This window comes from Mixophyes fleayi, chromosome 6, assembly GCF_038048845.1.
Source record: "Mixophyes fleayi isolate aMixFle1 chromosome 6, aMixFle1.hap1, whole genome shotgun sequence".
NCBI lineage: Eukaryota > Metazoa > Chordata > Amphibia > Anura > Limnodynastidae > Mixophyes > Mixophyes fleayi.
The window spans coordinates 23637203-23661830 of record NC_134407.1 but is presented as its reverse complement, the minus strand read 5'-3'; the positions used below and the strand labels follow the sequence as shown (position 1 = coordinate 23661830).

The 24628-nt window shown below is 36.8% G+C and overlaps 1 protein-coding gene and 1 pseudogene across 1 annotated transcript; both read right to left on the bottom strand.

Annotated features, from left to right (window-relative positions):
• Window positions 1-408: 408 nt before the first annotated feature.
• Window positions 409-18634, bottom strand: LOC142160676 (centrosomal protein of 55 kDa-like; annotated as a pseudogene).
• Window positions 18635-20614: 1980 nt separating this feature from the next.
• On the bottom strand, window positions 20615-22960 carry LOC142160210 (furin-1-like). Its single transcript, XM_075215153.1, has one exon. The coding sequence runs from the start codon at window positions 22958-22960 to the stop codon at window positions 20615-20617; it is 2346 nt and encodes a 781-aa protein (XP_075071254.1).
• Window positions 22961-24628: the final 1668 nt, after the last annotated feature.

Sequence of the window (24628 nt, the reverse complement as noted above, 5' to 3'; positions counted from 1 at the left end):
CCATACCTGAACTGTTTTGCTCTAATTTAATACACTAATACGGCAGCATCCAAAGCCAAAGTAAAATTTATGCAATGTGATTTATGTGCCACACTACAATTCCCTCTTGATGGCACGATCTTGTTCCGTATTACACATAAAATATGTTTTAACCATTTTCAACATAACAATGTCTGCTTAGCTCTTTGTAAAATAAAATCTTTATTAAATTCTCATTTCTCATACCAACAATACACATTTTTTAAAGGACTCCTATTTCTAAGTAAATTACTGGCTCTGAGAAAAATATATACAAAATAGTGATGAATGCATAAAAAAACGTAAAAACAAAACAAGAGTGTAACAGAGGCAAACCCTCCCTTGACTGCTACATAAAGTTTCTGTTTAGCCGGCAGCAATAGTTTTTCTTCAACTGGTGCAGAAATCGATGTGCACAAGGAGCTCCCGGTGCTGGCTGGTGGGGTACACAGCTCTGCATCGGGGACACTCTAAGAAACTTTCATCAAAGAGATTTTTGTGCCTCGGAGATGGATGCTGGTCCCGCAGCTTCAGCTTGTCTTGGAAGCCGGACACAAAGTTGCTGGATGTGTCAACGTAATAAATGTCACGTTTCTGGTTGTAAAAGATGGGGAAAAAACATAAGGTAAGCAAAATTAGGTGTTCAAATCGCTTGTCGCCAACACACAATGGAAGCAGTCATTTTGTGGGCACTCAGTGTCAGATGCTCATAGGCTGAATATTGGCCCAGCCCACAAAATGGCTGCACTGTGTATAGGCAACAGGAAGTTGAAAAGTAAAATCTGAGGGATAACTTTATACTGTATATTAGAAATATACTGCAAGTCACAATGGTGCTATGCAAACTTATAAAAGCAGTACATAGATAGCATTCTTCTTAGGTCTTCATAACAAAATACCTTTTATTACTGGAGAGTAAAATGATTTTTAACTCATCTTTTACCTAGTATTGTTCCTTCTCCTGGACACAAAATTCACAAGAGTCTTATTACACATTCAAAGACATTCAAGTTTAACTGTTAAGGGTTATTATTATGCATAATGAATTGCTGAATGGCTTAATGAAGACTACAGCTATCTGAGCATTTGTTTATCTGTAATGGAAAGTGCAGAAATACTACATCTCACAAAGTACAAAGTGTTCATCCTACTTTTTTATAGTTTATCATAAAAATAGATCATTAAATATAAATTATCAAAGCCGGTCTTATTTCATTTTCTGGATTCTACCCATACAATATCATCATCATCACCATTTATTTATGTAGCACCACTAGTTCCGCAGCGCTGTACAGAGAACTCACATATGTCCCTGGCCCATTTGGGCTTACAGTCTAAATTCCCTAACACACACGCACAGACAGACTAGGGTCAATTTGTTAGCAGCCAATTAACCTACCAGTATGTTTTTGGAGTGTGTGAGGAAACCGGAGCACCCGGAGGAAACCCACGCGAACACAGGGAGAACATACAAACTCCACACAGATAAGACCATGGTCGGGAATTGAACTCATGACCCCTGTGCTGTAAGGCAGAACTGCTAACCAATTAGCCACCGTGGCGCCCAATATCCATATAATTTCCATATAATATGGAAATTAAGTCACTTTGCAGTAACATATCGATATAAAATCAATGTCTTACCTTCATTGACTTCCAATACCCATAAAATTACAAAAGGGAATACAATCTTATGTAATCTACAGCAAATTGTCCTAAATATTATGCATATAAGTCCAGGACTTCACAGAAGCAGGCAGCCATGGTACCATCATTTTAGAAAACCTTGTATAGATCTTAGTTGGCGCACACATTATCCATGGTGCTGCCTGGTAGTCCCTGCCTCATTATTATGTAATATACTGTATGTGATAAGTATACTTGAGAAATATAGTACAAGTCAAATAGTTTCGGATGGTGACACACTTAATTCAGCAACAATAACTTTAAAGACTATGAGAGAACTCCGATTTAACAGGCAGTAAACTGTTTACTTTCAAAGTGGAGGAAATTCCATTTCGTGGTGTTTAAAACATCATCCAATTAAAGTCCATGTTCTCTCTCTAACAGTCCATTGTAAGAATTCTGGACTTACCATTGGCTCCAGGTTTGTTATCTGGTCTCGGGTCCTGTGCAGCTCTTCCAGTAGTTCACGGAGTTGATGCTGTACACTATGTCGGTTGATCTTCTCGTTTTCTAAATCGGAAGTGCACCTTTGGATCTGATAATGCAAGAAACAATGACTTAATAGTCTTTATGAGAAAGTAAGGTCTTTGATCGAGTCAAATACTAGAAATGTCGAAATGACCAAGGCTGGAGTTACATGGGACCAAGTGAATGCTGCATTTACCCAACTAGAAAGAAGCAGTGTTCTGAAAATTTCTATTGCTCTTGTAGTAGTGATGCAGAGCATCTTCAGAGCTGAAGTGCTCTTTTGTGAAGGGATAAAAGCACTTAACTATAACTAGTCCTCTGTCCTATAACTATCATGTCATACCCTGAAATGACTTCCTCTCAACACACTAACTTCAGCACTAGACAGTGCAGCATCAGCCACCAAACAAGCTCCAGTGATCCAAACCTCAACCATGGCACATCACACAAAAAGTGCTTCCACACTGCTGAGTGCCACTGGGGGATATCTTACATCAACTTCCTTCACAATACATTCATCCTTTCATCTTTCAACACTACCCTTACACTTTACAAGCAAACCTACCTTTTATATCTAACATAAATCAAGTCCTCAAACACTGGACACCCTTTTACCATCTTCAATTTGTTTCTTTGCCCACCTGCTCCATTTCCTCCTTTCCCCCCTCATAGACCTTATATTTGCCACATACGTAAAAAGCAACATCATTTCGATAAGATATTTCTTTATGCTAGACCCTGCACACCCCAACCACCTTCTCCTAAATTCACCAATCCATACTCCATTCATTCCTTTCCACAACTGAGGAAGAAGTCTCTGTACCTCTCACCCTACAACCTTGCAGCATTCCCTCCCAACTTCTGCACTCTAACCCACTGTGTACCTGCCACTCATCTCTTTAACCTGTCTGTCACCACTGGCACATTCCCAGCCTCCATTAAACACGCGATCATCTAAATAAATATTTCTAGACCACCTCTTCCACTGCAATCATATTTCCTCCAAATTACTTGAATGACATGCGTGCAACTAATTTTCTCTCCTGACTGACTCCCTTTTTTACTCTTGACAATAGGGCTTTAACTAAATACTAGTGGTCTAAGGCTTACTTCTTCATCCTCAACCACCTGGACCTCTCTATTGGTTTGATACCATTGATCACCCTCTTCTCATGCAAACCCTTCACTCCATTGACCTTCAAGACACTGTACTTTCCTGATATACCTCCTCTCTAACCAACTCCTTTTTTAACAATCATCTTTTTGTCCACTGCTATTTGACATCAGAAGTTTGCTCTATTCCAGTATTTGGACAATGCTACATCCCCATGGGGAACCCCGAAGTATATGCTATCACATTTTTATATTGAATGGTACCGTTTTCTCATTCATGTTTCATAGCTGAACTTTAATAGAACAAAGTATTATTGAACACGTTGAGACATTGTTTACGAGATGGGATAGTCCTGATTATTATTCAGGAGATGGAACCTTTGATATAGTAGGAGCCATTGTATCTTTTTTATGAGCTATATTTAAGCTTTTAATGTATTTACAATATATTATGCTGTGCTAATATATAAGTAGTAAGTCATTTATGTTCATGTTTTATAGGATTGCAATAAATTAAATTTGAAGCTTTGGTTTGTAAGACTTTTTAATTATGATTTATTTCTTAGTGCATTAGTGTGTGTTTCTTCTGTATGTTTTTCTACATTTGCAGAGGATTGCAGCCTTCTTTTTCTACAGCTGCTCTACCACTATGCTGATTTTCTGGATATAGTTATCTATTGTCCTGTGCGTCTAATTTCAAGTGATTTTTTTTTTATATACACACTCACAATTGTTGTTGGAAGATTGGGGGGGGGTGAGCCAGTCATAAACTGTCAACAGTTGCTAGACTACTGTTAGGGCAGTAACATTAACAAACCACAATGAAATACCAATACAAGTTGCATGCAAGATATTCAAGTCAGGAGGATATTTTTTTAAACATTTAACTCAAATTAAAAGCTATATTATACATTCATATCCCACATTGTTTGCAAAACATTTTGTTTAAAATGCTGTACAAAATGATCAGCGCCACAGCTGTTTTTGAATAGGGAATGGAGGAAATTGAGAGCTCAGATATGTTTTCAAACTGAATTGATATAGGTCGGCTGAAATCTCAAGTTCATAAGTAGATAGGTTAGAAACCCTATTATATGGTTAATATGTTTCCAAAATGTATCGAAAGTTGTTAAATTGTGAATTAATTGGGATCTATGAATAATAAAACATGCAAGCACAGCGCTCTGTTTTAAGGCAAACAACAATAATATTTAACACTGGTTTTGCTACTATTTTGTGGTGAAATGTTGTACTATGTGGAACAGCAGCCTCTGTACCTGATTTGAAAGTTCAGACTTTTTCTTCTTTTCCGCTTCATACTTCTCTCGATAAACATCAAGTTCATCCTTTAATCTTTGCATTTTTTCCTTAAAATGTTTCCTCTCTTCCTCTCGCCTCTACCTCTCCAGTTCTCGAAGGGATTTTAGGGCTGTGGACAAATCTCCCACCTCTTTCTCCTTATCCTCGTACTTCAGTCTCATGGCAGAAAGCTCAGAATTTAGCTGGCCTGTGATTTGCCTTTCTCCTTCCAGATCTTTTTTTGCAGCAAGTAAAAGCGGTTCATATATTTGTCTTCCTTCATCTTTAGCTGAAAGGACAAAATATTTCACATAATAAATATTTGCAGTTTATATGACAACACATTTAGTGTTGTTCTGGAATATCAGCGTTGCTAATCTAAGGTCGGTTATGATGAGTCTATAATACATTAGAGGTGTTTTACCTATTTAAATTAAACATATAATATAATTATGGCCAAAGCCCATGTACACAATGGGAAGAATTACCTGTATTTGTAGGAGCACTAAACCTTCTCAGCAAGCTAAACATTTAGTGTAGTTGTATTTCTCCAAATTTATGTTTTGTGCTTTTAACTAGTAGCATCAATCACTGTACTTACTACTGTCTGAAAGAGGTTTGTCTACTGGGATACCATAACAGGTGAAGTTTATTCTGCTGCAATTCTCTTCACACTGAATATACATGGAGACTGAATGTAACACTACCATAAGTATATGAACCATACTAAAACATAGGTTAGGAATATGAGCGACTGCAGCACTCAAGCTTCAACTATATACAGAAAATCTGCCCGTAATTATCAACATCAGGTCATCTGGTACCAATCCATGTAGTAGTACAGGTATTATTATTATTATTATTATTATTAATAATTTTTATTTATAGGGCGCCACTAGGCGTCCGTAGCGCCGTACAGGGACAAACAAAGTTACAATACAAGGTGAGACAGCACAGTACAGTAAACAATAAGCACATTACAATGCAGGTAACACATAACAGCGCATTGGAACGAACGTAAAAGTAAACATGATTTTGTAAGCAGGCCGTCCTAGGCCCCACTTGGTAATTATTACATGTGGTGCAGTTAGATTGTGTAATCATACTTTATACATATCCCATTTGGCACTCGATGCAGGACGTGGCATATTTTAGACACTAGACCAAATTAATTTACAAACATTTTTATATGGACGATAAACATACGCACATAATATTGATTACTCTTTCCATTTGACTCTTCACAACTTCATGATGTAATGCATCAACTGATTACCTCCAAGATCAACCTGCCCCCTGAAATTGATTCTAGCGCAGACCAAGACTGATATCCCTCCTCCCCAATATCACATCACAGCGAGTCGAACACCCCTCTCCCTGGAATTTATCTGTCCCCAATTTGAACAATTCCCCTAATGCCACTTAATTTCCTCTCTCACAGCAGCATTTACCTAATGGGAACGTGGATGAGCTGGCTACAGAAGCATGCCATTTTGATATGCTGCTCTCATCAGTACCTCTACGTCCACCCCCAAAGTTTTAAACCAAGGGCATGCAGGGGTCTGAGACAGGACACATACAGGGAGACCTTGCCTCCAGTAGATTGGTGTGGCTACTCCCCCATCGCTGTGCCTCTGAGTGTGGATTGAACTCCACTGCACCAATGATATTCCAGCTGGTCGCCAGTGTGTATTTTGTCACTTAATGTGCTCCATTTGTTTTACGATGTGTCCCTTTAATTGAGGACAATACATATGAATTGATTTGTCCAGAAAACTATAAAAACATACCATCAGTGTTACTCTCCTTTGCTTGTTGTTCAATTTGTTTTGCATTGGCGACTTGCTGTTCCAGATCACAGATGCAAGCCATTAATCTTTGCACATGAGCCTCACGTTGCTGGTCATATACCAACCACTGCTGGTTCTTCTCCAGAGCCTAAATGACATGAAGAATGAAAAGGAATATGAAAAAAATAAATATAATATTCAGCACTATAGCAAGTGCATGATGAACTGTAAGCCAAATGACACCACCACCTGCTAGTAGAGAGAGGATTGTTTGCCTTAGAGGGTGCACTACAGAAATGGGATGTGTCTGTATTGGAGGGGACTGTCATAAGTCATGCCTTTCTATGGTGCATAAGCCAGGGGCTGGACAAAGTCGCCTAAAAGTGCAAAACAGACCTGGTGAAGTTCCCCTGCTCTGTTTGCTTGACCCCAGCTCTGACAGATATATCTGCTTTAGACATTCAGTATTTACAGATACAGCACTCAGAGCAATACCATCAAAGTGGGAACATGCGGGGGGCCTAGTGCAACACTCTCATTCTGGGGTTGCGTGGCCTTATAGCATTGCTTTTCTGGGGGCACATTGGCTCATGTGTAACTTTTTTTTACACATGAAGGGGGGGCAAATTGCACAGCAAAAGCAATGTTACCTACTGTTTTCAAGAATGGGCACACTTTGTCATGACAATGTATGACAACAAGGGACTGTTATCTGCTAACTACTGGATAAGACTAAGCAGGCAAAAGTTAGATGGGTTTTCTTAGGCGTGTGTATTGTATGAAGATTGGGAATAAAAATAACCAAATGGTGATCATCTTAGAATTGTTGACATTTAATGTTTGTACAAAGCATCTGTTTCATGTATCCAGAATTTCGAGCAGAGAAACAGGAACAGTCTGCTGGCTAATGGTAGCTGGGACAATAGGCCATAATAGAGCCATTAAGGAAAACAGAGGTGACAGTGAGCACAAATGATACATCTCAAGCCAGGTGGCTCTTATAAATTACCAAGTACAATAAGACAGGCGCCTGATTTCACAATGAAACCATTACTATGGAAAATAAGGCGCTAAACAGGGCATGATATAATATATTTTAGTTCCCAGTTATGTTGGGTAGATTTGCAGTCTCCCAATTTTTTTGGTCTGTCAAATTGTAATCTAAAGTCTCTTTTACTGAATGCAAGGTGGTGTTATATATTGACCTGCCACTGGGAGGGGGCAGCTGTTATTTTGCACCCTGTATAATTTTAGAAAACAAATGTCAACATACATACAAATATAATGAAATAAAGAAATTCTTAAGGCTGCAAGTTGGTGTTATTGAAACCGCATCAAAGAGCAAAATATTAACTGGAGGGACTCAATATATTTTAATAATAGACTTAAAAAAACAGATTGTAGACAGATTGTAGATCATGATCTACGAGTCGTAGGATGAACGGTTTTCCTTTGTAAATAATATCTGTGAAATGAGAATTTATTGGCCTGTAGCTAAAAGAACATACTGGGACTTGAGATTCCAAAGGGTTTCTGCCTTGATCTTCAGTATGCAAACATTATTTTGTCCACCCTCAAATTAAATGTTACTGAGCCAATGACTGAAATACTCACATCCTTTAGCTGAGCCTCCAGGACGTGGATATCACCCACAGCTGCTTCTTTGGAAAGATCCTTAAAAGAAAAATATATTAATCAAAACACTGCACAGGGCTGCCAAACCAGTGCCTTTCTATCTCTCCTGGGTACTGCCAAACCTGGCCTCATCAATTTACCCAGAAACCCAATAATGAAGCAGCACATCAAAGGATATGCACTCTGAACAATATTTTCAAATGTATACAAATTATTTAAGTTTTTTTTAAAATATTGCAAGAAGTAATTGCCCAACAAAATCTGACACAATAAAATTTTGATGGGTGGGGGTCATGAGTTTGATTCCCGACCTTGACCTTATCTGTGTGGAGTTTGTATGTTCTCCCCGTGTTTGAGTGGGCTTCCTCCGGCTGCTCCGATTTCCTCCCTCAATCCAAAAACATACTAGTAGGCTAGTTGACGGCTATCAAAATTATCCCTAATCTGTGTGTGTATTAGGTTGTAAACTCCAATGGGGCAGGGACTGATGTGAATGAAAAATCTCTGCAGACTGGTGGCGTCATATAAATAAATGATGAATTACTATAAAATACTCCCCATGTTTGCGTACGTTCTCAAAAAAAATACTGATAGGTTAATTGGCTTCTGACAAAATTGAACCTAGTTTGCATGTTAGGGAATTTAGAACGTTATCTCCAATGGGGAAAGGACTGTTGTGAATGACAAATATTCTCTGTACAGAGCAGCAGAAATGGTAGCACTAATATAAATAAATGATTGCTACTGTGCCTTTCTACTGTAGCTTTGTTCAGCTTTGTTCAAAAATAAAGTATTACCCTGACACACTACAGACAACAGACACTACTCCCACATTCTACATCCTCCCACAATGTCCTGATGGGATCTGGTACAGGTAGAAAAAAAGAAATAAGCATAGAATACAGTAGTCATGTGAATCACTGTGATGTCACTGACCCTGTGACAACCAATCCAAACTCTGCATTTCTGCCAAGCAAGCCTAAATAGCGACCAGTCACTGTGGATCTGTTGTGTTAGAGAAGTACCTCCCTTCTGACATGGCAAGCTGTTGCTGAGGGGTGAAAGAGCATTGTGGGGACATATTTATTCAAGTATAAAGATTCCAATTATTCCATGTATATTATCCAGCTTCGCAAAACACAGCCCTTCTATTAATGCTAAATTGTGTCTTTACTTGCTCGTTAGGAATCTGTAATTTCTGGAAAAATATAGTCTGCTCTAAGGAGAATCCCTAGATAATAAAATTCCAAAGTAATAGGGCTAATATGAATACTGCATTTCAGTGCAAAAGTTGTATTGAGACACAGGAAACAGACACTTGCATTCACAGTATAACATACACTAGTCAGATCAAAGCTAAATGGTGACTGATTGCTAAATAATGCCCTTGATTTAAAAATTAAAATGATAAACACCTTTGGACACATTTGAGACTAATGATGAACCTTGACCAATATTTTATACTCTACAAATTATTATATCTGACACACAGTAAAACTGTGCATAAGTGAAACCAATAAATTAACAGTGGATTTGTGGGAACTAAGTTTAAAAAAATAAATGAAATATAATGTATTTTGAAAATGACATTAACACTTTTTTAAAAATTATCTTTCTACTTATTAAAAAGACAGAAAAACTGATTTTAAGAATGGTAATAAGTACTTTTTTACTTTACCAAAAACAGTTAATCTAAAATGGTCTGGAACTACAAATATATAGAGCTGCTTGAACACACAATGTAAATTATAAGCTGAATAAAGAAACTTAAACGAGTAGATATTTAATAAAACTACTAAACTACATAGAGAAATAAAGAAGTTTGCAATTAGGAGGAGACACATAATGTAACTTACCATCCGGGAGCTGGGATCTGACAATACCAATAGTCACTGCTATGCGTAGTGTAATCTATCACCAAGTAGGAAGAGTAGATTGTAGTTACTGGGCCCCCTTGTCCTTTTATACTGACCCAAGCTGCACCCCACCCATTGCAGTCAAATGCAAATGTAATGTTATTTAAACCTGTTTTTAAAACCAAATACATTGTACCTGCTTATTTTAAGAAAAAATCTTTATCATTCCTAGAATGGAGTAGAACATTCCTGTAACTGGGTATCATTAAATTACAGTTGACAAATGTAAAGAAAATATATTGTTTTTACAAAGTAATACATTTTTAAAAAAATAGATAATAATAATGAGGCAAAGAACTTATTAAACTATTTTATATTGGTTGGTTTGCTGGCAAAAATTATTGGATCTCTTTTAAATGTTACTTGTAGTTTACCAGATTAGATACTTTAATGTATTCTTTTTCAATGTTGGTATAAATCTTGCCCATCGCTCCACATTCCCTGTTGTGTGGTCCGCTATATATCTAATGTAGAATATTAAATATTTATACTGTTGTTTTCTTACAAGCACCATTGTAGTGTATATATTTGACTGCTTTTTTATTGTGTTATTTTATGTACAACCATCATGTGTCATCATTTGATTATGCAAAAACACGTGTTTGTGTAACTTTGGTACTTTAAAATAGCGTTTCTGTCACATTGCTAGGTGGATAGTGCTATCAAATAGATATGCAGTGATGAGTTTGTTATACTTTTTTTTTAGACGTATTAATTACCATTTGTATTCCATATTTGAATATATCCATCCATATCCATTGTTGGATATATAAAAAGTCTAATATATTTATAATATATAGCTAATATTAATATAATTTAGAATAGAGATGCACTTTAATCATTCATTTTAAATAACTAATTCAAAGCCACAAGTAATTTTTGTTTTAACACATTTTAAAAGTGATCTTCACCTTTTTAATAAAATACATTTGGGAAATATCAATGTGTATTAGACCAACATTAATACAAGAAAAAAATAAAACATTACTGAACATTGGACAGAGGGCAAACTTACAGTTGTGTTTAAAAAATGTAATTGGAGACAATTAAAAAGCCGTTTCACAGTTAACTGTACAATTAAGATTCTGTCATATTCTAGAATAGCTTAGAAATGAAAGCAAGCATCTATTTTGTTGCTATGGGTAACGCAATCTTTTCTACAGTGCTACCTGTGGAGCAGTTCTCACAAATGTCCTTCAATATGGTTTAGTATTGATTATATTGCATTTATACAATTTGTGTGACCACGTGATGAATGACTGATTTAGAGAGAAAATTTTAGGAACCAGATAAATTATTCTATTAATCAAAAGTCTACTGATCTGATATGGATATTTTTTCCTCAGGTATTAATGTTGTGTTGCTTTGAACAAATGCATTAGTGTAGTGAATGAGTTTTTATCAGAGATAGATGTATCAGGTGTTTAATATCATTTTGAACAAACATATCAGTATAGTGAGTTTAGCAGAGATTTATAATACGTAGCAGGAGTTGATCACAATTGGAAACTGGAAGGGATATAAATGGGGGAATTCTATTCCCTGCAATGTGCCGTGAAGGCACTCCATGGTGATATAACTATACTGATTTGTCTTTGCAGGCCATTGAGGTGCACAAGAAAATCAGTGATATTGGGGGGACCATAGTACATGGAAATGAGCACCCCAGGATATCGCCATGATGTTCGGCGGGTCATGGTGGGAAATTGAATTTCTCCCCCAAAAAATGATTGTGCTAAAATGTGTATTTGTGGTCTGGGAGCAGTATAATAGTGGTCATCCTCTGAGAACATTAATTTCTACACCCCACCCATATTCAGAGGCACCTGGCAGGAGCCACAGAAACTACAAACATCTCATCACATGATAGTTTATTCTAGGATAAAGACACACCCACTATCTAGAATCACTTTGTCTCTGGTAATTAACTTAGCTGTTTATATTTATGTTACCATGAATAGACATGTGGCTACTTCACTGAGCAAGTTAGGTTTCATTGTTTCCAGTTAGAAAAAAAACTATCAAAGGGGCAAAATGTGTTTTGGTTATAAACAGAGGATTGAGTAACAGTACATTTACATTTGACCACAGAGTTAAGGGGTGTAGGGTACCTCAAGGATCTGTTCATTTTGGATTAATTGCAAAAAATAGAGTAAATTGGAGTTCTTATTTTCACCATTCTAAAATTCAGTTTGTATTTTTAATTTTTTATTATTTTAATATATATATGCCATGGTATTTTATTCTAGCATAAAGACACACCCACCACATAGTCACCTTTTGTCTGTAGTAATTGACTTAACTCTTTATTTTAATGTTACAATGAATATACATGTGGTTACATCACTGAGCCTGATAATTTTCATTGTAACTGGTACTTTAAAAATAAACAATCTTTAGGCCTCCTGTTAGGAGTGTGGGACTATTATCAGGGTACATGAGATTCTACACAACCTTACCTTAAAAACTGATTTGATTTGCAATTTACTTTAAAGGGGAAAATAAAATCACAAAACACTATGGGGGAAATTCAATTCCCCCTGAAGTACCACCACGTTAAAGCAATTACCGTTATTATGGTATGTTTAACCCGGCTTTCTGCTAGCAGCTCAGGGAGCTGCAAGCAAAAAGTCGGCGTTACAAGTACCGTAATGACTGTATTTATGCACAGTATTACCGTAATAATGGTAATAGTGCACAGGCCGCATTACTTTTTCAAGTAACGCGGCCAATTGAATTCCCCCCTATAACTATATTGAAAAACATAGAGAATAGGAAGTATGGATAAGATTCACAGTTGACAGAATGAGAACACAATACAAAATGGTCAAAAGATCATTTAAATTATGTTTCATGTAATTAAATATACTTTTTTCCCTTCAGCGTCAGAAATGGAAGGTAAAGACAGAGTTCAGAAAATGGACTGTAAATGCTCGAACACACACAACCTTTGTAATTGTTGGGCAGTGTTCCTCTATATGTTTCAGTATAATTTTTCTGCATCACAGAATTAAAATAAAAAAATAAAAGTTTCCAAACATTGCTAATATTCTAGAGACAAAGGTTGGTTTTTATTCTAGAAGGGGAATATGTTCACTTTGTTATAATGCTATTTTTAGGATGGTTGTGGTATCTAACAAGTTGCAATCTACCCTTTGCATTTACACTATAAACAATTCACAACTTTACACTCCACATATTTAAATTTATATTTTAATATTTTTTTCAAGTGTGCAATATCTTCACATTATTTTACATTTTAAAATGTAACTTACATTTAATTTAAATGATAACTAGTTGTAAACACATGTTATGCTAGGTATCATTTCAAGCCAGTTAAGATTTATTTTAATTCTTAACAAACCATTCAACAGGCATAATGTGTTCGGTTATAAATTGCAGTCAAATGTAAATTTAATTTACTCAGAATTCTGTGTAAGGGGTGGGGTCCCATAGGCATATGCATTGTGTTTTTGGTTACAGTTCATTTTGGATTAATTGCTTTAGTAAACTTGAGTGCTGCTTTTCACCATTCTTAAATCCGTTTGTCTGTTTAATAAATACAAACATAGGTTTTTGCTTATTTTAGAATATAGGTATCAATGTTATTTTTACAAATACATTTTAGGATTTTTTTTTACTAACTTAAATTCTCACAAATCCATAGTAAAACTTTTGTTTCCACTTAAGCATATGTCATTTTTTGTTTGGACATTTGTAAAAAAAAAATATTAAATCTTATTTGTGAAAGAAAAAGTAAATATCCATAGTCCCATGAAAATAGTAGCTACACTATATAATAAACTGTGGAGTTGCCAAAATGCAACCTTTTGTTTCTTATGTATTTGAATTATTGCCGAGAGAAAACTTTACATACATGGTTAATTCCGAGTTTACAGAAACTTACACTACTTCATATTTGAGTTGATTAAACAGTTTTTCATACTACAATTTTCATATTGTGCGTTGTGTATACAAGCAAGTAAATGTAAAAGAAATCGCTATTGTAGCCCTTTATAGACTGGTTCCTATTACTTTTACACTTTGTAAATAATTTCCTCTATATTCAGTGTTTCCAAAACACAGTACATCATAATTTTTTACTCACATAATTTTTTAAGAATTTGTATTTTTTGTAATTGTACTTAAAATTATAACAAACATACTGAATATACGATATAAAGTAATACATAAGTAACATTCCTGATCCTGCAGAGAACATTTAATTTAAATAACTAGTTGTAAACATATGTTATGCTAGGTATCATTTCAAGCCAGTTAAGATATATTGTAATTCTTAACAAACCATTCAACAGACATAATGTGTTGGTTATAAATTACAGTCAAATGTAAATTTAATTTACTCAGAATTCTGTGTAAAGGGGTGGGGACCCATAGGCATCTGTATTGTGTTTTTAAATCACAGTTCATTTTGGATTGCTTTAGTAAAATTAAGAATGAGGAAAAGCAGCACTCAAAGTTTCTTTCTTTAATAAATGAAAACTTTGTTTTTTGCTTCTTTTAGAATATAAGTATCAATGCAATTTTTACAAATTAACTTTTGGAATTTTTTTTTATTAACTTAAATTCTCACAAATCCATAGTAAAACTTTTGCTTTCACTTAAGCATATGTCATTATTTTTTCAAAACAAATTACAGTGGAGTATTAGATCCTCTATAAAAAACTGGAAATGCAATGTGATTGATATAAAACAATTTATATCACACACATTGCATTTCCAGTTTTTTTTATAGAGGATCTAATACTCCACTGTAATTTGTTTTGTTATATATTGTTGATTCTACGGGGTTGCAGACCCCGTGCAGTGGTGTCTTTCTTCCTCTCCATAATTTATTCCAAATATATCTGGTTTTTATAGATTTTGTCATTATTTTTTGCTTGACTATTTGCCAAAAATATATTAAATCTTATTAGTGAGAGAAAAAGTAAATGATAAACTTTGCCCTCTGACAATATTAGCTATACAATATAATAAACAGCGCAATTGCCAAAATGCAACCTATGTATTTTAATTGCTTATAGGCAACTTTACATACAAGGTTAATTCCGGGTTTACAAAAGATTCCACTACTATTTATATTTGAGTTGATGAAAATATTTTCATACTACAATCAAATTATGTGTATACACGTAAGTAAATGTAAAAGCAATCACTATTGTGTTCCTTCATTACTTTTACACTTTGTAAATAATTCCCTCTATATTCAGTGTTTCCAAAACACAGTACATCCTAATTCTGCACTCGCATAAATACATATTTTCTAAGGTACAAAATGCCTATTTTTAAAAAAAAACTTAAGAATTTGTATTTTTTGTAATTGTATGTCTTTACATTTATAACACACACATATGTAGATATAAAGCTATAGATCAGTAAAATTTCTTATCCTGCAGAGAGCATTAGAGATATGTTTGGGTTTTTTTTGGGGTTTTTTGGGGTTTTTTTTATAAGAGTTATTTTCTCCACAACAGCGCATCTGTCTCTGATTGTTTGTTGGTCAGTTAGTTACAACATCCAGTAGAGTTGTTCATGGTTTTCTTGGATTTCTTTTCAATGTATACATATATTTTAATATGAGCAAGCAAAAGCCTTGGCCTTTCCCTTCATAAACTCCTGTTCATTAGGTCGGTCACACCGATCAATCTGCCTTCTCCTCGAGAGTCACCAGGTATCTGAGACTGTGTTTTCCAGCTGAGTGGGCTCCTCAATCAAGCTGTGCTCAGTCAAAGATGTTGTTGGACCAGTTGCTGAAGTGGACTGATGTAATGGTTTGTTGTCCAAGATCTGGGGAAAGAGAAAATGATCGCTCTTGTTCAGAAATATAAAATAAACTGACTTCCTATATGAAAATACAAGGTATCTACAGTATAGTAATTTACATAAGGTCCAAAAAAATCTAAAACCTGAATCGATTCAGCCTGAACAGATACAAACATCATATCCTGCAGTGACTGTGTCTTTCTCAATGCGGCAAGTGTCGTATATGCAGAGCGTACCTAGACAAGATGTTTCTTCGCATCCGCTTTTAGGTGAATATGGATGCGCATATGCCTGATTTACGTGCGCTCACTTTGGGTGCCTTGATGAATCAGGCCCTGTATGTTCACATGTTCTCTACAACATCTTTTACTTACTGTCAGAAAGCATGACACGGATAGGAAAATAGGGCCAAATAATCAAATACATAGGAAACAGCAACACTGCACTTTTGGTCACTCCAATATTCATTAACAAGCTAATATTTATTGCACAATGGTTATCTTTTATGTTTTTATTCTTTACAAGTAAGATTTAGACTATTTAAAAAAAAAAAAAAATGACATCCATTATGGGGCTAATGATGAGTTGAATTCACATGGTACCAAAAAAACGCTCAATATATAAAAACAGCATATTTACACCCACATGTTGAGTGGCACACATATCAAGTCCACGTGTTCAGTGTGCAAGAAGATGTACTCAAAACAATCATGAAGATAAGTTCATGTTTGGTAAACAAACAATAACAATAGGTGAGTTCAAATAATGCTATTATCGCTTCATTCCCATTCCCTTTTGTGTAGAAGTTCATGGGGGGGGCAAAAGTTTTTGACCACCCAACAGAAATCATGGGGGGGGAGCAACTGAAATCCCCGGCTCCTACGCCCCTGTATGTATAACTGTGCAAACCCCTGACTTGTGCCCACACCTAACATATAGCAAAAAACTCCGAAGTTGCAGGTTAAATGAGTGTTCTTGCCATACACAGACTTCAGTGAATACTCTTGTTATATTACGGACATTATTACTTTTAGAGAGTATGAATGTACCTTAGGGGATTGGCTCTGTGTGAGCATATGTGCTAATAAAGTAAAGTGCAGCCAGGCTGATCTTTGCCATTATTCACTTACATTTAATAAAACAATTAAATGTTACTGGTAATTGGCTGCTACAGGGGACTGTGTATTTATATGGTTATGCTGTGCTAGTAATATACATACCAAACAAATGCCTGATTGGTTGCTATTATTTTTACACCATTGCCTTAGCAACAGCCGGGGCAAAACCGGAAGTGACCGTCTCCATGATGACCGGGACGCAGCCAGGGTAAGAGCTATTGGAATCGCCGCGGCTCGAAACAGTACCCCCCACTTGAGGGGTCCAGGCACCTCAACATCCAGGATTCCAGGGAAAGTTCCTGAAGGATTTCTTTAAGAGTTTGTCAGCGTAGAGGCGCATCCGTGGCACTCGGGATCATTCTTCCGGACTGCAGCCCTTCTAGTGTATCAAGAAATTAATTTGTCCTTAAACTGTCTTGGAATCAAGAATTTTTTCTGCAATGAATTCGTGATCGCCATTCATATTGACTGGCTGTGGTCTGTGTTATCTGTGCCAATTGAACTTAAAAGGGGCGGCAACTTTTTTCAAGAGGAACAATGAAATAGGTTTATAATTTTTAAAGATTAAAGCAGTTTACGTCTGAATGCCATGGAACTGATTTTTTTTGATGATAATAAAAGGTCCAATAAATCTGGGTCCCATATTTTTTACAAGGCTGCTTTATTTTGATGTTCCGGGTGGAAAGACAAACTTTATCACCGACCTTTAGAAGGGAAGCTCTATGATGGCGTTCCGATAGATATTTGCATCTGAAGGATGGTTGAAGTAATGCGGAGAGCACCTTCTTCCAGATAGACCTGAGTTGTGAAGCAGTGGCAGGGATTCCGGAAAAACCAGGTTGAGGAGTGGCAGGAATTATTATAAGCGAACTCAGCCCATGGTAGTAGAGAGGACCAATTATTATGAAATTTAGATACATACAAGCGCAGGAACTGCTCAAAGGACTGGTTTGTTCTGCATGAACATTATATTGTGGATGATAAGCGGATGACAGGCTTATCTTTATTCCCAGTAAATAGCAGAAGGATTTCCAAAAGAGAGCGACAAACTGAAACCCTTGGTCAGAGACGATGTCCTCAGGGAGACCGTGTAAACGAAAAATATGTTGTATGCATAATGAGGACAGAGTTTGAGCATCAGGCAGTTTGGATAATGGCACAAAATGGGCCATTTTGCTGAAATGATCCACGACCACCCAGATGGTATTGTGGCCAGAGGACCATGGAAGATCAACAATGAAGTCCATCGAGAGGTGTGTTCATGGTTTAACTGGATTAGACAATGGTACTAACTTATCCGAAGGACGACTTCTGGAAGTTTTAGTTTTTGCACATTCTTGACAAGAGAGAAAATTATTCCTAACATTGGAAGACAAAGTGGGCAACCATATCCAATGAGAGAGTGCTTCAAAATGGTCCTATATTCTCCTGGGTGCCCTGCCAGTTTGATGTCATGGCATTCCACATTTACCGCTTTCCTGAGATGAACAGGACCAAATAACTTGCCTGTATGCGTTTGGGAAGGAGCAATCTTCTGAAATTGGCGCAGCGTAACTCCAAGGTCTTGAGTCAAAGGAGGCAGAGCATGGCAAGACATGAAGCTCTGAGACATTGTATCTGCTTTGATGTTTTTAGAACCTGGCCAAAAACTTATAAACTTGAAACGAGTGAAAAAGAGCGCCCATCGTGCTTGTCTAGGATTAAAGGTCTTAGCAGCCTGGATGTATTGAAGATTTTTAATATCAGTGTATATGGTGATTAAATGGGTTGCCCCTTCCAACCAGTGTCTCCACTCTTCGAAAGCCATTTGGTGGCCAATAATTCCCGGTTGCCTACGTCATAATTGAACTCAGCGGGTGAAAATTTACGGGAATGATACGCACAAAGGTGCAGTCTTTGATTCCGCAGATCCTTTGGGCAAAGAGTAGAACCAGTCCCCACATATGAAGCATCCACTTCAACCATAAATGGTAAATCTGGGTTCCGATGCCTGAGGACTGGAGCAGAAGAAAAAGCATTTTAGAGGGCTGCAAAACTTGACAATGCATCTGGAGACCCATTAAAGGTGTCAGCTCCCTTGTGATTGAGAGCAGTGATTGGTGCCAGCAAGACATATTTTCCGCTAAACAAATATGCCTGACTCAGAATGTGCCCTGTTAAATATTAGTAAAAAAAAAAATCTCCTTGGTGCTTTGGAAAGTGTGTTGGTAAATAATATGGTGAATAGAGGCCGTGTGGAGTTCTTTATCTTATCTCAGGTACACAATCCAAATACAGTATCAATCAATACACTTTACTATGTACACAGATAAGCATATTAATAAAAGCAATAATTGTTCTGGCCAGAACTAAAGGCTAAATACAAATAATTTTGTACATAGAAGATAGAGTAGTGTACAGTCATTGCCAAAAGTTTTGAGAGTGACACAAATATTGGTTTTCACAATGTTTGCTGCTTCAGTGGTTTTAGACCTTTTTGTCAGATATTTGCTATGGTATACTGAAATAAAATTACAAGCATTTCATAAGTGTCAAATGCTTTTATTGACAATTATATTAAGTTTATGCAAAGAGTCAATATTTGTAGTGTTGACCCTTCTTTTTGAAGACCTCTGCAATTCGCCCTGGCATGCTGTCAATCAACTTCTGGGCCACGTACTGACTGATGGCCGCCCATTCTTACCTACTCAATGCTTGGAGTTTGTCAGAATTCGTGGCCATTTTTTAATTTCTCTGGTTTTCAGATCTTTTTAGACAATGGGTTTGCAGATAAGAGATCCTAATCATGTATCTTTTAATTGTTCTCTGTGGTGCCCTTTAAGTATGTGATTAAATTCATACACTGAGGGTTAGTTTATCAGTTGCCAAAGTGAGTGACAATTTTCACAAACTGTAAAAATAAAAATTCCCACATTTCCTCAGTATATGAAGAGGTGTGGAACAAACCATGACATGGCACTCAGATCCCAGAGTGCACTGCTCTGAAATACATTACTGTACACAGGAGTCATTTTTCAATGCTGAAAATGAAGTTAAAAAAAAAAAGATAATCTATCAATTTGTTCCTTCAAAAATCAGTCATGTGTACAATTGTACATGCCTCACACAAACATCTACAATGCGTATATTACATTTTTACCTCATGCAGACTAATATATGTCTCTGACAAGTCTGGATAGATAATCTCAGTGTAAGAGACATCACCATAGTACCAATCCTGCACTTTAGACTCTGATGTTATATTTACCAGTGAATCACTGTAAAATGCATTCTAAAGCTACAAGGAAATTTCCAGTCAGTGAAGCGACTTGTTTTAAAATGATACCAAGGTGCCTCAAATCGGGCTTACAAAACCATTTCTTCCCTCTGTCACTGAAAGGGTTATTTGACATCTGCTTCAACAGGCAAACATAATAAAAGTATCAATCAGTATAGAGATATGATGGGCACAAGTTTAATACAACAGTCTTGGAAAATATACAATGATTGAAACAAAAAATCAAAACCATAAACCTCCCCAGAAAAAAAAACAGTAAGAAGAAAATGAAAAGAAACAGAAAAGAAACAAAACAAAGAAAAACCTACAGCAGCATACACACAAGACACTTCACAAAAAAATTATTTAGATGTTTCCTGGGCATTTGCCAGAGCCCTGGATGGAATCACAATCATAACACTTTAAAGTTGATGTTTAACTCAGTATCTCTATTGTCCAGTGTTGAAAGGATACCTAAACAGAGTTTGTAACATGGTATGACATTTTGGTGTGGTGGTGTCATAATTATCATCAAACGGCACTCTGTTGCTTTATAAAAGCAGTTCTCTCATTACGAGCATCAAACTCCTCTACATCAGACTCCAAGAATCCTTCTTCGTGGCCCATGTCTGACGGGATTTCTTTATAAGAGATGATCCTACTGTCCAACATATAAAACTCTTTTCTGCCTAGGATTACTCCAGAGCGCACTTGAAGAAACAAAAATATGCTGATAAAGGCTACGACTATCATGACGCAGCTGAGGCTAGCCACAATTAATGGCAAGTTCGAGGACACCACAGCTGCTGCTTCTTTCACCTCTACCAATTCTCTACTAATCTGAACTTGGTGTGAACAGGAGAAGTCTACAATGTTGTAGTGTGAGTGAGGGGGGCAGGTGAGGCAGTCATTTCCAGTAATGGCCTTGCAGGTAGCACAAGAAGAATGGCAGGCTATGCAAACATTGGCCTGTAGAGTCTCTATGTTGTTCTCCACTGTGTACTGGATGGGCTGAGGACTGGCTGTGAACCCAGGAGGACAGGAATTCACGCAGGTCTTCTGATGCAGGAAAAAGCCTTCATCACAGACAACACAGGACTGGCTCAAGGCCACAGTTCCACACCCCTCAACATGAACCCGATTGGAGAGGTTCTGAGTATCAGATGCTGTACCATACAATAACAGTACAAACTGTGTCAGTGTTCCATAGTTGTTGTCACTGGCGTTTTCAATCTCTAGTACCCATTCTCCAGCTGGGTCCTCATCCCAAGAATGCGTTGACATAAAAGCCCAATCACTAAAACCTTCCGCAGAGTAATCGAGAGGCCTTGGTGCCAGTAAGCAGGAACGAGTTCCCATGGGACTTGTCAGATAAATGGCGAGGTCTCCCCTGCGGTTGTAAGACAAGCTTAACCTGGCTTGAACATGCTCCAAAGTGTTTATGTAATTGGACATCCCAGCGCATGGTTCCACTTTCTGTCTGACTTCCAACCGCTTCTCTATGTCCTTGGGTTCGGTGAGAATGTTAATGACACATTTTCTCTGAGGTCCCACGTTGGTCCAGTTTTTAGCAAGGGTAACCATAGCCCCAGCATCCATTAGCCCATATCCATATGAATGGCTGACTTTTCGCCCAACTCCATTGGTTATCCAGTCAGTTGTTTTTAGGTGAGCTGGGTTTGATGTCCTTACAACCAGATGTTGCATATCCCTCCAGGTAAGATTATTATTTGCTTCCAGAGCGAGTGCAATAATCCCTGCAGCCAGAGGGGCTGATGCAGATGTCCCAGTGTGAGTGTCTGTGCATTTCTGCCTTAAATCAGTCGTTATGATTTGCTTTTCATTCTGGTTCCCACTGCTGTAAGTGGTTGCCAGTGTAGAGGAGCAGGCCTCGCTGTACCATGGTACATTGCCAAACTGGGTAGTGCTACTGATGGACAGTGTGTAGATGCTGTTTGTGTATCCATCACAGTTGCAGCTGTCATGTTGTCTCCCACCATTTCCAGATGCCCACACGTATATAGAGCCCAAACCATTACGACCCTGGTTGACCCCTCTCAAGAAAGCCTCTTCTGCCAGATGAGCTGGACCATCCACAGTCATCCCATCATCCTCTGGTCCCCAGCTGGCACTGTAGATGTGGATGTGGTTAGGGTTGAGTCCAAGTGATTTTGCTTCTACTGCATCAGTCACTTCACCATCCAGCATCCGAACACCTCCGATCTTTGCATTATAAGCTATTCCAACACCACAAATCCCATTATTGGCCACTGCTGCCACTTCTCCCGCACACCGTGTACCATGTCTATTATTATTCGACTGAGTGTAACGGGGCTGTGGGTCCGGATCTTGGTCATTGACATCAAAGCTGGCTTCTGGATCATAGTTATCTTCCAAGTCAGGGTGGTTCTTTTCAATGCCATCATCCAGGATTGAGACGACGATGCCTCTACCAGTGTATCCCTGTTCCCAAGCTTCTTTCACGTGTATATCATGTCGGCTTGCATCATACAGATACCATTGCTGGGGAAATTTGGGGTCTGTTGTTTCTGTAAAAATATCTCTCTTTCTTCTCTTCTTTGCTACCTGCTGTTCTGCCCAGTGTACCTGAGGATCTCTACTTATCAGGAAATGTCTGATTCTATGAGGTGTCAAGGACTTCTTCACCACAGCCCGATGATGAAACTGGTAATAATCTCCAAAAATCTGTCCATGGTTAATGAACCCATGTTTCTTTGATATGGAGTCAGCCACTGCAGGACCACCTGGGATATGAACTGCCCATGTATTTGTATATACCTTGTGTCCAGACAACTCTTTAAACAGTACTATCAGGGAAGTCCAAACCAGAAACAGCAAGGTAGTCCTCAGATCCATCAACAACGCTCTGTGCACCTGGATGAATGGAAAGCAGCTCTCAAAAGAAGTCAGATCAGATCCCTGGCTGCGCACAATCTGCTTTCTCTGTGCTCTGAAGTTTGCCGAAGTCGTTGGGATCATGGGGTATTAAAGCAATAATGTGGTACACTCGCCAGCCAGAAAAATAGGTCCAAATACGATTTTTTGAAATTCAGTTCTACAAAGGTAAAAAAAAAAAAATCAATTAAAATGATAAACACTTCAAGAGACATTTGAGACTCATAATGAACCTTGACCAAGTTTTTGTACTCTACAATTTATTATTCCTGATGCAAAGCAAAACCGTGCATACGTAAAAGCAATAAATTAACAGTGGATTTGTGGGGATTTAGTTTAATAAAATTGACTAGAATGTGTTTATAAAAATGACATTGATATTTATCTTAAAAAACTGTTTCTATTTATTAAACAGACAAATTGATTTTAATCTGTTTATACTTATTAAAACGACAGACAAACTGATGTTAAGAATGGTAATAATAGCCACTTTCTATTTTACCAAGACAATTAATCTAAAATGAATTGTAACCACAAATAGATAGAGCTGCTTGAATACATAATGTAAATTATCAAGAAACTAAAACCAATAGCTTTTGGCACATATTTAATAAAACTACAAAACTACATAGAGAAATAAAGAAGTTTGTAATTAGGAAAAAAAATATAATGTAACTTACCATCAGGGAGCTGGTATCTGACAGAATACCAATAGTTACTGTTGTGTTTAGTATAATCTATCACCAAGTAGGAAGAGTAGACTGTAGTTACTGAGCCACATTGTTCTTTTATACTGACCCAAGCTGCACCCCACCCATTGTAGTCAAATGCAAATGTAATGTTACTCGAACCTGTGTGTAAAGCCAAATACATTGTACCTGTTTATTTTAAGGAAATTAAAGTCTTCATATATCTTACAAGGAAAATCTAAGAAAATGTTGAGCGATTGCGCAACAAGAAAGCACTTTTAAAAATAGATATTTATTAATAATGTTGAGGCAAAGAACTTGTTAGACTATTTTATATTGTCAGTTTGCTGACAAATATCATTGCATCTCTTTGAAATATGTTACTTGTAGATTACCAGATTAGATACTTTAATGCGCTCTTTTTGGGTGTTGGTGTAAATCTTATCCATTGCTCCACATTCCCTGACGTGTGGTCAGCAATACATATAATATAGAATATTAAATATTCTATTTTCTTGCAAGCACCATTACAGTGTATACATTTGTTGACTGCTGTTTTATTGGGTTATTTTATGTACAACCATCATGTGTCATTATTTGATAGATTATGGAAAAACAAGTGTTTTTTGCTATGTAGCTTTGGTTCTTTAATTAGCGAAAACGTTTCTGTCACATAATTGCTATGTGGATAATGCTATCAAATAGATATGCAGTGATGTATTTATTATACTTTTTAGACTATTGCCATTTGTATTCCATATTTGAATATATCAATCAATATCCAAAGTTGAATATATATAAAAAGTCAAATATTTGTATATGTGGCTAATATTAAAATAATTTAGAATAGAGATGCACTTTAATCACATTAATTTTCATTAATTCTAACTAATTGATAGCAACCAGTAATTTTTTAACAGATTAAAAGTGAACTTCGCCA